The sequence below is a fragment of the Erpetoichthys calabaricus genome, chromosome 18 (genome assembly GCF_900747795.2).
Source record: "Erpetoichthys calabaricus chromosome 18, fErpCal1.3, whole genome shotgun sequence".
Lineage (NCBI taxonomy): Eukaryota > Metazoa > Chordata > Cladistia > Polypteriformes > Polypteridae > Erpetoichthys > Erpetoichthys calabaricus.
Window position 1 is genome coordinate 57,009,245 of NC_041411.2, and position 13,496 is coordinate 57,022,740.

The 13,496-nt window shown below is 37.7% G+C and overlaps 1 protein-coding gene across 2 annotated transcripts; it reads right to left on the minus strand.

The window, feature by feature from the left end:
* Positions 1 to 5,017: 5,017 nt before the first annotated feature.
* On the minus strand, positions 5,018 to 11,609 carry tamm41 (TAM41 mitochondrial translocator assembly and maintenance homolog). 2 transcript variants are annotated; one of them, XM_028824429.2, is made up of 8 exons: positions 11,381 to 11,607; positions 10,837 to 11,019; positions 8,124 to 8,216; positions 7,851 to 8,001; positions 7,603 to 7,748; positions 7,264 to 7,429; positions 6,733 to 6,795; positions 5,018 to 6,298 (listed from the first exon to the last, which is right to left on the minus strand). In XM_028824429.2, exons 1-8 carry the CDS (start codon positions 11,516 to 11,518, stop codon positions 6,210 to 6,212), a joined length of 1,029 nt encoding a protein of 342 aa, XP_028680262.2. In that variant the 5' UTR covers positions 11,519 to 11,607; the 3' UTR covers positions 5,018 to 6,209. The 2 variants fall into 2 exon arrangements, with proteins under 2 accessions (XP_028680262.2, XP_051777483.1); XM_051921523.1 differs by lacking the exons at positions 5,018 to 6,298; positions 6,733 to 6,795 and adding an exon at positions 6,809 to 7,183 and having other exon boundaries at positions 11,381 to 11,609.
* Between the last annotated feature and the right edge of the window lie 1,887 nt (positions 11,610 to 13,496).

Here is a 13,496-nt window from a genome sequence, read left to right on the forward strand (position 1 = left end):
GGCCGTAGATCTTATTTGCTTTTCCTCCTTTTTAAATAAAAAGAATCGATGTCCTGCAGCTGTAGCTGTTCCCTTCCTTCAACATATCCAAAACTTTTACCTTTTCTGCAATCATTTCCATCTTCTGTTGGTGCTTGGACACGGCCCCTGAAGCATTAGCACGTTAATGATGAATGAGTGAGATGAGACTTCCTGGTTAATGCAACACTCCGTCGCTGAGCCAATCAGCAGCACACAGGAACTTAACTGCATGCTCTGATTGGGTAGCTTCTCAGCCATCCGCCAATAGCATCTCTTGTATGAAATCAACTGGGCAAACCAACTGAGGAAGCAAGTAAAAAGACCCATTGTCCGCAGAAACCCGTGAAGCAGCGAAAAATCTGCGTTATGTATTTAGATATGCTTACATATAAAATCCGCGAAGTCGTGAATCCGCGAAAAGTGAACCGCGACGTAGCGAGGGATTACTGTACTATGAATGTGGTATTTTATTTTTAATAATAATGTTTAATACAGTTTCAAAAAATTTTTAAAATCCTGTTTTCTCTGTCATTCTGGAGTATTGAGTGTTGCTTGATATAAGGAGAAAAAAAATTACACCAACTCAATATAAGACAGCTACATAACAAAATGTGTAAAAAGTCTTTATTTTTTTCTGAATGCACTTTACATAGCAAAGTCCTAATTCTAACTTGACTATTTGCCCCAACTCAGACTGATATTTATCATTTTTTTATTTTGTCTCCAATCCAAAGTTTGGAAAGTTGAAACTATGTGCCACTATCTTTTATGGGTGAAACAGGATAACTTAATATGTAATATGACTTCACATTACATGACTGGGAAGTGGTGTAGATACCTGTAAACAACGACTGCAGTCATATAAAGATTACAAAATTGCATCACCAGAATAGCAATACAATTATTAAGTCCAATTCTATAATCATACAAAATCTACATAAGGCAAATTTGATCAAGGATTTAGAAAATGTACATTAATCCCTAGAACACTGTAGGTACCTTTAAAAATAGTTAATTACAGTTCCATTTCCAAGCAAGAACTCCTTCAAACACTTCACAATGACATGTTGCTTTTCTGATGTAGACATCTTGTTTATAAAAGCCATTGCTGTGCAATGTTACAAGGATTTGTGGCAGTTGCAAAGGTATATCTCATATGCACATATATTCAATCACTGTGTATTGAATGAGATGGGTGGGTATGTGGTGCTCACCGCCTTATTTTCTCCATCTTCCTACGTATATTTTCTCCTTCTGTTCTTGTTTATTCTTTCTTCTCCATGTCAATTTATTTCATTTGCTCAAATCATTTCACTTCTGGCTGCAAGCATCTGATTAAAAATAATAGTTATGAATGACCTATCAGAACCACTCTGGGATTTTACTACACTCACAAACAGCATTGTAGTGCCAGTTACGTTTCATTAACCTCCAGGAGGAAAGAAACTGTTGTTAATACAGCTGATGCAAGAAATAGTTATCAGTTCATTAAGAAACCAGTTACTGAATGAATGTGAGAACATGCAAGTATGAAATTACATTTTTTACCTTTCATCATGCCATACCACTCTTTACATTCACATGCACTGTAGCACTTCACAATTCTTCATTTTTGCCATATATCACAAGGTGACAAACACTTTATATTTTTCATTAAATAATACCAACTACTATCATTTCAGGAGTTCAACAGTGAGGAGAGAATTAATACCCGATAAACTTAGACATCAGACAAATTGCACAAAGCGGAGAGGGAGGGTTAAGCTATATGAAAACAATTGCCTCCCCATACTCCTAAATTTCCCTTAAACAGGTCTCAGTACTAATGTTCATCAAACTGCAAGTACCTCACATATTTGGACTCAGCCTATTAAGAGATAAAACCATGTATCAGCTCTCATTCAACAGCATAAAAAATCTTGTGTGACCATTTCTTTAGCTTGTTTCATTTCTGGCAAGTCATAACCTTGACATAATTATAAAGTGTTATAGCCTTGTGCAATTTTAAATAGTTTAATTTTAACTATTTTAAATCTGCAGATAACTGTCAAAATCAGTTTTTTGTTCTGACATTGGTAAGATATGGAAATTTTTTTTTGTTCTTTATTTCCATCCATCCATCCATTTTCCAACCCGCTGAATCCGAACACAGGGTCACGGGGGTCTGCCGGAGCCAATCCCAGCCAACACAGGGCACAAGGCAGGAACCAATCCCGGGCAGGGTGCCAACCCACCGCAGGACACACACAAACACACCCACACACCAAGCACACACTAGGGCCAATTTAGAATCGCCAATCCACCTAACCAGCATGTCTTTGGACTGTGGGAGGAAACCGGAGCGCCCGGAGGAAACCCACGCAGACACGGGGAGAACATGCAAACTCCATGCAGGGAGGACCCGGGAATCGAACCCAGGTCCCCAGGTGTCCCAACTGCAAGGCAGCAGCGCTACCCACTGTGCCACCGTGCCGCCCCTGTTCTTTATTTCGCCTTATACAATTTCTTGTATTAGGAATTTGGTAGTTTTCGCATACCCCTTGGGGTCAGAGCTCAGGGTCAGCCATTGTACAGCGCCCCTGGAGCAATTACAGGTTAAGGGCCTTACTCAAGGGCCCAGCAGAGCAGTGGCCTTTTGGCAGTGATGGGGATTCGAACCGGCAACCTTCGGGATACCAGCGCAGATCTAAAATTGAACCACAAATCCTGTAATTCACGCATATGGCAGCTGTTATCATCTTGATAGTGTCTTATCAAAGCAATAAGCTCTGACACTACATTCTTGCTTGCAGGGAAAACACCTCCCATAATGGTTTACTATCTTGTTCTGGGATTGACATATACACTTCTGTCATACAAAAGCATGAGTATGTTAAGCAAAAAAGGTACGGTACACAAATACATTGTAATTTATGTTACAGCTATTAGCATAGCCAAACTGTAATAAAAAGTCAAAAGGGGAAAATAAATCAAATGAATACCTTGAATAACTTTGTAGGCTATTGTTTTGTCTTTGTGGAGTAATACATTGCTCTACTTTCCCCTATTGTATTATTTATATGTAGCCTTTGTCAGAATGCCAAATCTCACAGACTTACCACTGTTTATAATGTATTATTGTATATAAAACTTATCCCCACCTTCCCTTCTATATCTATAACCTCAGGCAATTAGATGTAGTAAAAAGACAAGCAGGAGTTAAATTACAATTTAAACAATGTATTATTGGTAATATTCATAAATAATAACAATATGCAAAGTACATCTGAATATTTTCAACCATACAACCTGATTAAATGGTGATGTGTAGTTTCAGACGGCACACAGACTTGTAGTTATTTAAAATGTCTCTAGTTAAGGCATCATTGTAGCTCAGCTTTTTTCAGAACAGGCCGCAAGCCTGTTCAATAATGGCTACCGAGCTGTGGTCTCCATTGTGTTGTCTTCATCATCAGAGGTTAGTAAGAGATGCTTCTTTCAGATGTTAGTATGAGAGAGAGTGTGAGGTTAAACAAGTAAATTTATAGATGTTCTGTCCAACCCCTACAGCCAATAGGGCGTTGTAGTACTTAAAGGCCTCTGAGACAAGCCAATTCCAAACAAGCATACCTCAGACCAATGGGGAAATAGAACATCTTAATACCTGCCATCCCCCAAAACTATTTGTTGAGATAAAGTTTGCCGGGGGGGGGGATGGTGTTGAAAGACTATAGCAGAGAAACACCCGTGTTTCCATGTCGTAAAATTCAAAGAGACTCAGTCGTAAAGGGGGGAAAACATGAATGCCTCTCACCAAAGATAACACTAAATTACATTGCTTTGCCTAAATTACAAATAAAGACATACAAAATATTTATCAAGTTATATGCAATGGGCGGCACGGTGGCGCAGTGGGTAGCGCTGCTGCCTCGCAGTTGGGAGACCTGGGGACCTGGGTTCGCTTCCCGGGTCCTCCCTGCGTGGAGTTTGCATGTTCTCCCCGTGTCTGCGTGGGTTTCCTCCGGGCGCTCCGGTTTCCTCCCACAGTCCAAAGACATGCAGGTTAGGTGGATTGGCGATTCTAAATTGACCCTAGTGTGTGCTTGGTGTGTGGGTGTGTTTGTGTGTGTCCTGCGGTGGGTTGGCACCCTGCCCGGGATTGGTTCCTGCCTTGTGCCCTGTGTTGGCTGGGATTGGCTCCAGCAGATCCCCGTGACCCTGTGTTCGGATTCAGCGGGTTGGGAAATGGATGGATGGATGGAAGTTATATGCAAAATCTCACATCACAACAGCTACCTACAATTTTATTTGCACATGAATGAGGAGAAATGTTCACTAATATATGGAGATTAGCATCAGTCTGTTCAGTTCATTTTTAAAAAATGTGAAATAGTCATATAAATCTGTTTTATAATATGTATTTAGACAAATATTTTTAAAAGGATATGCTTATATACACACTACAATACAGTGTGGAGTTTGCTTATTTTCCATGTCCGAGCAGTTTTTTTTTTATCCAGATGGTTTCCCTCACACATCATATAGACATGTGTTAGGTTAACCAAACCATTTTGGTGCATACATGAATGGGCCCTGACCAGGGTAATGGTTCCAGCAACTGCTCCCAATGGAGTTTCCTCTCATATACCCTTAAATACAATATATTAAGCAGAATTAACAAATAAAAGTACATTTGTTCTACACCATGTCATTTGTAAGCTCCAATAAAAAAAATAAACTACTGTTTTTCAAAGCACACATTAATTTACTAATATTCCTCTTTAATACTCAAAATGGAAACACAAAAGATCAGTGTGGTAGTCAGCATTACGCAGAATACAGTAGCTATTCAGCTTGGAGGGAACATGAATAGCAAAGGATTTACCTAATCAGTTACGTATTATTAGTGTTGCATACCAATATTTTCAGTCATTTGCATTAATACATGGGACATTCAATGCTGAAGACAATCTACACATTCTTGCTATTTTTATTTTTTTTCTTCGAGGTACTAAAATTTTCTTCCAGTGTTTCTTCTGTGTTTAGTTCCCAGACAGCACTAAATTGACATGGTGCAGGTGTGTCCATAATAATAACCAGTGAAGGACTAGAGTTGCACACTTACACAACATGCTCTAGAAGTAGGCTTCAGTTCCCCCATGACTCAGTATACCAAAATAAAAAATGTTTAGGGTAACAGTTGAAGATTGGTAGCAATGAATAGATGGCAGACAATCACTAATGAGCAATAAGTCCAAGTTCAAAACATTTGCCTGTGTGCACAACAACCAAGTACATGCATTTTCAGTATTTTTCAGTATGTGCAAAAGGCTGCCAATGTTGCATTTGACAAATTAGACAATGTAGAGACTGGTTTTCAAATGAAAATATATGGAAACATAACTAGACATTTCTTCCCATTAATACAAAAATAATAATCAAAATTAGTTCATTTGTAAGGAAATGTGCTACAAAGATTTCAAATGAATTATTCAGGATGTCTAAAATTTAGCTAAAATGGCTTATAGGTCATCACTGATGCAGGCCTGCCAAGAGTGTTGTTTCCTAAGTATTTGCTTTTGAGCAGTTTGATTTTAAAATGCTCATCAAGGTCAAACACGCTGCTACACTTAGATTTGAAAGGCCTGGCTTTAAGCAACCAGTGCCGACTCACTTGTTTACTTCTGTAGAGGAAGCTTCTATAAGCAGGAAAACTGAGAGCCACAGTTTGGTAAATTTCTGTAGGAAAGAAATTCTCAGTTTCTGCCTCAATCCAACAACACAATTTCAAGATAAATACTGTACTGTAAAATGTGGTTTTCTCCTCAGGTTCATGTTATTTAGTACTACAGTCAGACTCATTCCTTGCCAACTGGAATTAGTCCTTCCATAATAACAAAGAAAAGTAAAGATCCCATCCCCCAGAAATATTATCCAAAATACACACTTCGTATTAAGAAAGGAAAAGAAGTATTCTGAATGGAACAAAAAAGGCGTGGGATTGGAAGCAATGAAACAGCACAGGAACACCCGTTATTCATTTGGACAAAGGAAATGTGTAAAACAGCCTGCCTCCCTACATTCCCTGAAGGAGGAAACTGAATGATTTATAAAAGGGGAAACTCTGCACCCAAGTTACTTTCTGAGGGAGTGCTACTGCACATTTAAACACTGCTTCCATAACATATGTTTTAAAAAGGGGTGGTGAGTTAAGCATCAAAGGTGTTTTGCTTTCTTAGTAATCCTTTCCACATTTTCTGAAGTTTCTTTAGACTGTAAGCTGTGGATTTAATCACACCTAGAAAAGAAAGAAGAAAGGCAAAGAAGCAAGTTTCTACAAAATAGCATAAATGTGAACGATAATAGAGCTGACAGCAGCTTACAAACTGAAAAGCACCCGGAAAGAAAAAATGTATATTAGCAACTTCCTCGCTAAAGATGTTTATACTTTATCATTTTTTTTTTTTTTTTCTTTTCATATTGCGCTTCTCACAAAGTACATTATCACAAGGTAATTACAAAAAAAAAAAAAAACCTGGCTACCAAGTTTGGGTACAGTTTGTTTAACACATGCCTGGCAACTAAGTCCAAACTGAATATTAAACATAAACCTATGGGTAGTGTAGAAATGCATCCAATGTAAAAGACACAGGATTTTTTGCAAACAAATTAAGCACAAATCAGACTTTGGTTACCTATCAAATTCGTGTCTGGTGAGGCAACAATGCTTACCTGCAGTTAAAATGCCTTTGGCACTCTGAATTAGGCTGGATGACCAAACTATGGCTGACACACCTGGAGAGATACAAGTTGTGTTTGTCTGTGCTCCTTCCATTATTGTACAGTTTACAACATTTTACATACACACCATTTATATTATTAAAATTGCAAATAATTACAAACTAAACTAGAGCAGCAAGAACAGAGAAAGCACTGACACAACATTTCTGTCACCAACTCCTATTAGACAGCAAACTCCCATCCTTAATTTGAACTTGTAAGCAAGCTTAATAAGCCTCAGACATACCCATGATATGAATGGGTCTTCCTTGCACAACAACCAATCAGAGCAACACACCTTATTAGCAAAGCTACTAAGTTCTGTTATGACTACCTGGTCCATTTTGGGATCAGTGACTCTGTTTCAAGGTTTTGTTTAGAGTACTCATGCACATAACTTGTGCTATAACTACAAGTAAAAAGCAAGAAAGTGAGAACCTTCTGCTGTAATCTCTATTGTGGTGGTATCCTGCTATCCTTTACCTTGCTGTACAACCATGCCACAGTCTGGATCCTGGGCTACCTGCAGCAAAATATCTTCCACATCCCTGTTTTTTCCAGGGGGATCCACAAGCTCAGTAATTTTCTGCTGAAGAGTTCGGGGCAAAGCCATCAACTGAGTGAACTGACCTTCTGGGCTTTTATCTACCTATCAAAAGGAAGCAAAAAAAATAATCATTTTGGTATCATACACAGATGACAACATTATTCTTTACGTTTGTTGATCCAAAGTTTTTTTTTGTATTACAATGAGGTGTGTAGATATCCTCTTTCCAAGTCGTTTTGCCAAAGCTTCCCCTCTTGGTCTCAGGCAAAGCTCACCTCTAAACGCCCTTGAGCTTGCTTGTATACAACTTGGGGACACTCCTGAAGAATGGACCCATACAACTTCTGGAAATGGGGCATCCCTGCCTTGACAATATTCAGAACTTTGGATTTATCTTCACCTATTAACATTCGGAAATCTCCTTTAGAAAGAAAGAATAATAATTTCACTGTAAGTCAGGAAGTACTTCCTGCTTACCAGCATAACTCAACAGTTCTACAGATCATTCCTCTGAAAACAATACCAGAATATGAGAGTCCTGTGATTTGGACAAACAAGTCCTCTTCAGAGACGCTTTCTGGAAGCATGAGGAAAGCTGCTGTGACTGCACTCTTCAAATTGGACACTAGCGCAGCCTGAAGTTTTGTGTTCTCATTCTGTATCAATATTTTAACCTAAAGGCCAGAACAGCAGCATTGTGTTATACCTACTGGCAGACATGCCATACACAATCCACAATATTTCAGCTTCAGTAGCCACAGCCTTTTAAGTCAGCCCCTGCAAAAATCTGACTTACAGGTTTATGTAGCCTCCCAGCAACATACAGTGTCTTCCAGTGCAAAAGGTCTTCAATCAAGGCAGCAGTGCTAATAACACCATACTTGATCATCTGTAATGCAAAAAAGATAGGTGTAATTAAGTCATTATTATAGTACAACTCCCCTATAATGTATGTTGACTGATAAGATACCAGGAGGTATTTCTCAATGAAAACCACCTAAAGACATCTTTAAAAGGGCTGTAAAACTTGAGTATTCTTCCTCTTAAAGAGAAGCTTTTTGAACTTTACCTGAACTCCTTGCACAACTGGTCTCATCTCTCATTTCTGTATATTATTACTGTCTGGGAGAAACGTCTTACTTTTTCCTTTTCTGCATAAGTGAAAATTCAACTCAAGGTTTCATCTATGTTCACACAAAATGCTTTGCTCTCTGAAAGTGTGCAACTCTATAAAAGCTATCTGTTTAAAACAGTGAAGAGAATAAAGCATGGTCCATACCTATAAGAAAGATGTGTTCTTTTGAAATGGGTATGTGTGTTTGGGAAATGAATTACCTGGACAGAAATGACTTGTGAGCAATATTGCTTTCAAAGACCAAGGAATGATAACAAGATATACTATTAAGTGAGGATTTCATATAGCCTTGCATAGCTAGAACAAACATCAGCTGCCTTGGTAATCTTCCTAAAAAGTGTCTGACAATTCTAATATTATACTGTATAAATCTTAAACATTTTTTCCTTGGAAATAATACTGAGGTGTTTTGAAAAATGAAGGCTGTATCTGAGACTTGGCATCATATGGTTATGAGTCATTAAAATTAATTTATCCATTATCTCACCAACTTCATCCAGGTGAAGGTCAAAGAGGCATTATCAGGACACACTGACACTCAAGCACACACCTACAATCATATGTAACCTTTTTGATAGTTAGGAGGTATTCAATGGATAAGCAGTGTGATTTATACCACTTGGACAAGAGCCCCCATATGGTGTAGTGTATTATTCATGGACGCAGAACGGACAACTTGCCTCTATGTATGCCTCCAATACACATAATCCTTATTTGCTGTTTCCAACAGTTTGTGAAAGTGTGCCATACATATCCATATTTAAAATTATATCCACAAATACAGATTTGTATATTGAAATAAAGATATTCATCATAACTAGTTAATTTTTGAAGAGGGTGCGCATTGCACAGATTTGTTCATTTAATACTTTGTCACACACAAATTAACTGACAAAACACCATAAAGATCTACAATATGTACACTTCATATTAAATATGGGAGTAGACATCTGTGTTTCTTGCTTAGGTGTAACTAATTTTCCTTCTTTCATTTAGTAAAATTGCAATGGAAAAGTATAGAAATGAGGTTGATACCAAGAGGTAAGTGGAATTCATAGACCAGTAAACAAGATTTAACATTTTACAGAAAAAGCAACTTTCATGTTTTCACACCATAATACTCCTTAAAAATACAATTAAAACTTTGTAAATGGAAAACTGTTTTAAGTTCCTACAAAGACTAGTGAAATTACTTGAAAAATCCTAAATTAAATGCTCTGGAATGCAGCTAGAGAAGACAGAATGTAATCCACATTGTATAGTTAGTTCTATTTTAATAATATCGTTTGTACAATATGAACTTTCCTTCTAACAACAGTAGATGGCACCACTGTACTAGAGATGTGCAAACTCCCCTAACACTCCTGTAATAATAATGTAAATAACCCATGAGATTTACCATTATACTTGTGTAATTTTATTATGTTTCCTTTATATGTCAATATATGCATGTAGAAATTCTCCTGTACAATAATAACTTTTACTCTATAGCATGACAAATAGTGTCACATCACATGTTCTTCAATGTAACATTTGAGTAGTCTTTACAGGCTTCCCAGACATTGGACTTGCAGCCAACTTTTGGAACTGGATTTTGTACCTTCCACTGGCAAATCCCACGATACGTGGATTAACAATACCACTTGCTCCATGCTGATCCTCAACAAAGGCACCCTGCTCTACTCCTTGGTCATCTAAAATGGTATGGTCAAACACAGCTATAGCTCCATAATTAAATTTGCTGATGATATCACCATCATAGGCTTAATCAACATCAAGGAGATGGTTTATAGAGATGAGATATGCCTTTTGACACAGTGGTGTCTTAAGTCTCCATCTTTACTTCTACAGGAGCACAAAGGTTTCCATACTCATATACAGTATAACATCTAGGCACAGTACCTTGTCAATTCAGTTCCACAAAGTACTATTACAAAGAGTGGGGAAGGAAGCACAGAATATTTCTGATACATAGCTGCATTCTGTTTGAGATATATATATATATATATATATATATAACACGTTTCCATAAAAAGGCAAACTGCATTATTAAAAACCTCAGTCATCTTGCACAGTCACTTTTCTCTCTTGTACTGTATATAGATACTTCAGATTTCAACATATCTATCTGCATACACACAAAAAACAAACATATGTATGTGTATATGTGCAAGCTGCTGATAGGTTTACTATGATGCACCTGTGCACTTTTTCTTTGATCAATTCTATATAGTACTGCATTACTGTAAAACTCACCAGTGCATAATTTTTTTATTTATTTTTGCATAACTAACAGCCCCCCTCCCAGATGACAATTACAAAACATTCAATTTCTCAGAAAGGATCCAGAATCCAGTTCAACGCTAATTCTCACCCTTCCATCATATGGTACCAGCGTATTGTAGTAGACTTCTGCTCCATGGCTGTTCTGAATCCTACTGATTAGACTGGGACCCATGAACCGTACGAATGAATAATGCTGCCGATTTTGCTTCAGGTTCAATGTGTGCCAAGTGTGGGGGTCATCCACAGCCAACACGAAATCCAGCATGTTACTCTTAACCAGTAGGAGATAAAAAAAAAATCATGATTGGTCTCAAGCAGATGATGGGAAAATTAAAGCCCTCATACCGCTTCAGAATACATTTTAAAACGTGCCTTCCTTTAAAGAAACTCCGTTTTTTCTTTTCATTTTACAAAACTTGTCCTATAGTTCAATACACACTCCCAGCCTGCAGCTGCCTAACCCTCCCATCCTTCCTTTCGATACAAAACTAGCCTCTCTGATATTTACTAGCTTTCGACACACCCCCATCTTAGCTCCACCCCCACATCCTGAACAACACATGAAAATTTCAGTGACTTACACCGCCCACGATTACAGCTCAGTTATTCTCTGTAACACATTAACTCCTTACCCCCATCTGTCCCTGTGTGGTTCCAGACTGCCGGAACACGCCCGAGCCATAAGCGAAGGCTAGGCTAATATCTTGGGGGAACTGGGCCAGGACTCTTCTGTAGAACACACTAGCAGTCGGCAGAGTTGGCAAGTTCATTTTTTAGCAGCACGTCTCCACAAGTGTGGGTAGCGAGAGCTGGATACGGAAGAAGCGGATTCTCTGCACACAACCGCTCTAGCAACTCAATAACGTAGTAGTAAATATCCAAAGAGCGCCCTCTGTCGGCGAGAAAGCTCTAGAATTCAAGAATTGAAGTCAGCCTTAGAGGACATTGCCATGCTTAACCGTAACTGACGTTAGACGCGAATGACGTGAGGTGAGAGGCTGCCAATGAAAAGCTCGTTTTCATGTGGGTTGGTCATAGATATTAACCAACCAATTTTACGGAGCCGCTCACTAAAAGAGACCAAACGGCTTGTGAGCTTGCGTGAAGTTGTTAACACAATGTGTTGGTGTGGTCGCTGAATTGCTAAAAATCGATGAACGTTATATAATGTTATAGATAAAGAAAACACATTTAGAATAGTTGTAATGCGTAGCTGTTTAAAATACACAGTGAAAACTCATTAAGATCTGTTGCATGACTTGAATTTTAATTCTATCAATACTCTTGTGCCATGTATTTTATCTTAAAATAGCACGTTATTTTTTATAGCGGATAAGCTTTATTTGTTAATAAACAAATATCTAAAGCATTCTTTAATAAATTCCCACTAATATATTTCATTGCACTTTAAGATTAAAAATGTGTATTTTATTCAGTGTTACCTCGTGGCATCAATGGCTAGCTCGCGGCGAAGCTCAGCTTTCGCTTTTAGGAAAACGTATTTCGCGTGGCCGCTTTATATTTTTCCTCTTTGGACATGCAAGATGTGACTCGAATTTTGCAGTGCAATCCATTAGTTCACCTACACTATGGATCCACAGTCACAATTTGTGTCACACGGTTGGAAATAGAGCGGTAATTTATATGTATACTTGCGTCTATTTAATTTGTAGCTGGCTATAACTCAATATTAAGTGTATTTAAATAATAAAGTCTTCCTAATTATTATATTTTGTTCAAGAACACTGTAATAGCCTAATATAAGGCAGGCAAAATTGAAAAATGTAAATTCACGGGTCATTTATCCTCACTCCTTAAAAAGTATAAAATGAACTGATCATGAACTAGTTCAAAATTGAAATGGTGAATTATGAACATAAATTTATTCATTTTAATCTGTGTGAACTGAGCTAGTTCTTGTGAGGTGTGAACTTGCACAACACTTAAATTGACTTACAGTAATATGAGAGAGAGTACATTACTGTAGACTAGTGTCCTGTCCAGTGGATGGATGCATAAAAACATGCGCAGGCCTACTTTACCTACATTACTATGCTGCAAAATACAGCAGACCTTGGTTACCTATGATTCTTAAAAAAAGCATTAAGCAGGTGAAGAAAATCAACAAGTAATTCTGGGAATATTTGTAAATTACTAGGTAAGAGAATGGTTTTTAATCCATAAAATGTAATACAGGTGAAATTTTAAGAGATATTACACAATAAAAATGTACCTTTTTTTTTTATTATAGATTATAGATACTTTGTGATGCCATAAAGAAATTTCTTTTAAGATACCAACATTTACTTATTCCATTGTATTTTCAAATCCATTTAGTCCAATTCACAGGGCCCACACACCAAAACGAATACACGCCAGCGTTTATATTTAAAAAAACAACCAGTAGCTTAGACCAGGGGTGGGCAGATTCAGTCCTGGAGGGCCGCAGTGGCTGCAGGTTTTTGCCCCAACCCAATTGCTTAATAAGAAGCCCTTATTGCTCAAGTAACACTTCAGCTTCACTTTAGTTGTCTCACTCGTTAAGATTTTGAACCCTTATTGCTTATTTTAGTCTTAAACTGCTGAATTCTTGGTTTTTAATTGCTCCTAATTAGAAATAACATGCAAATGACAAAAGAGACCAGCATTTCTCCATTTAGCTTGTTTTCATTTACACCTCTGTGCATTTATCATGCACTATTTGGTTTAATTAAATACTTGGAAGGAAAGTGAAGAGAAAAAAGCGAA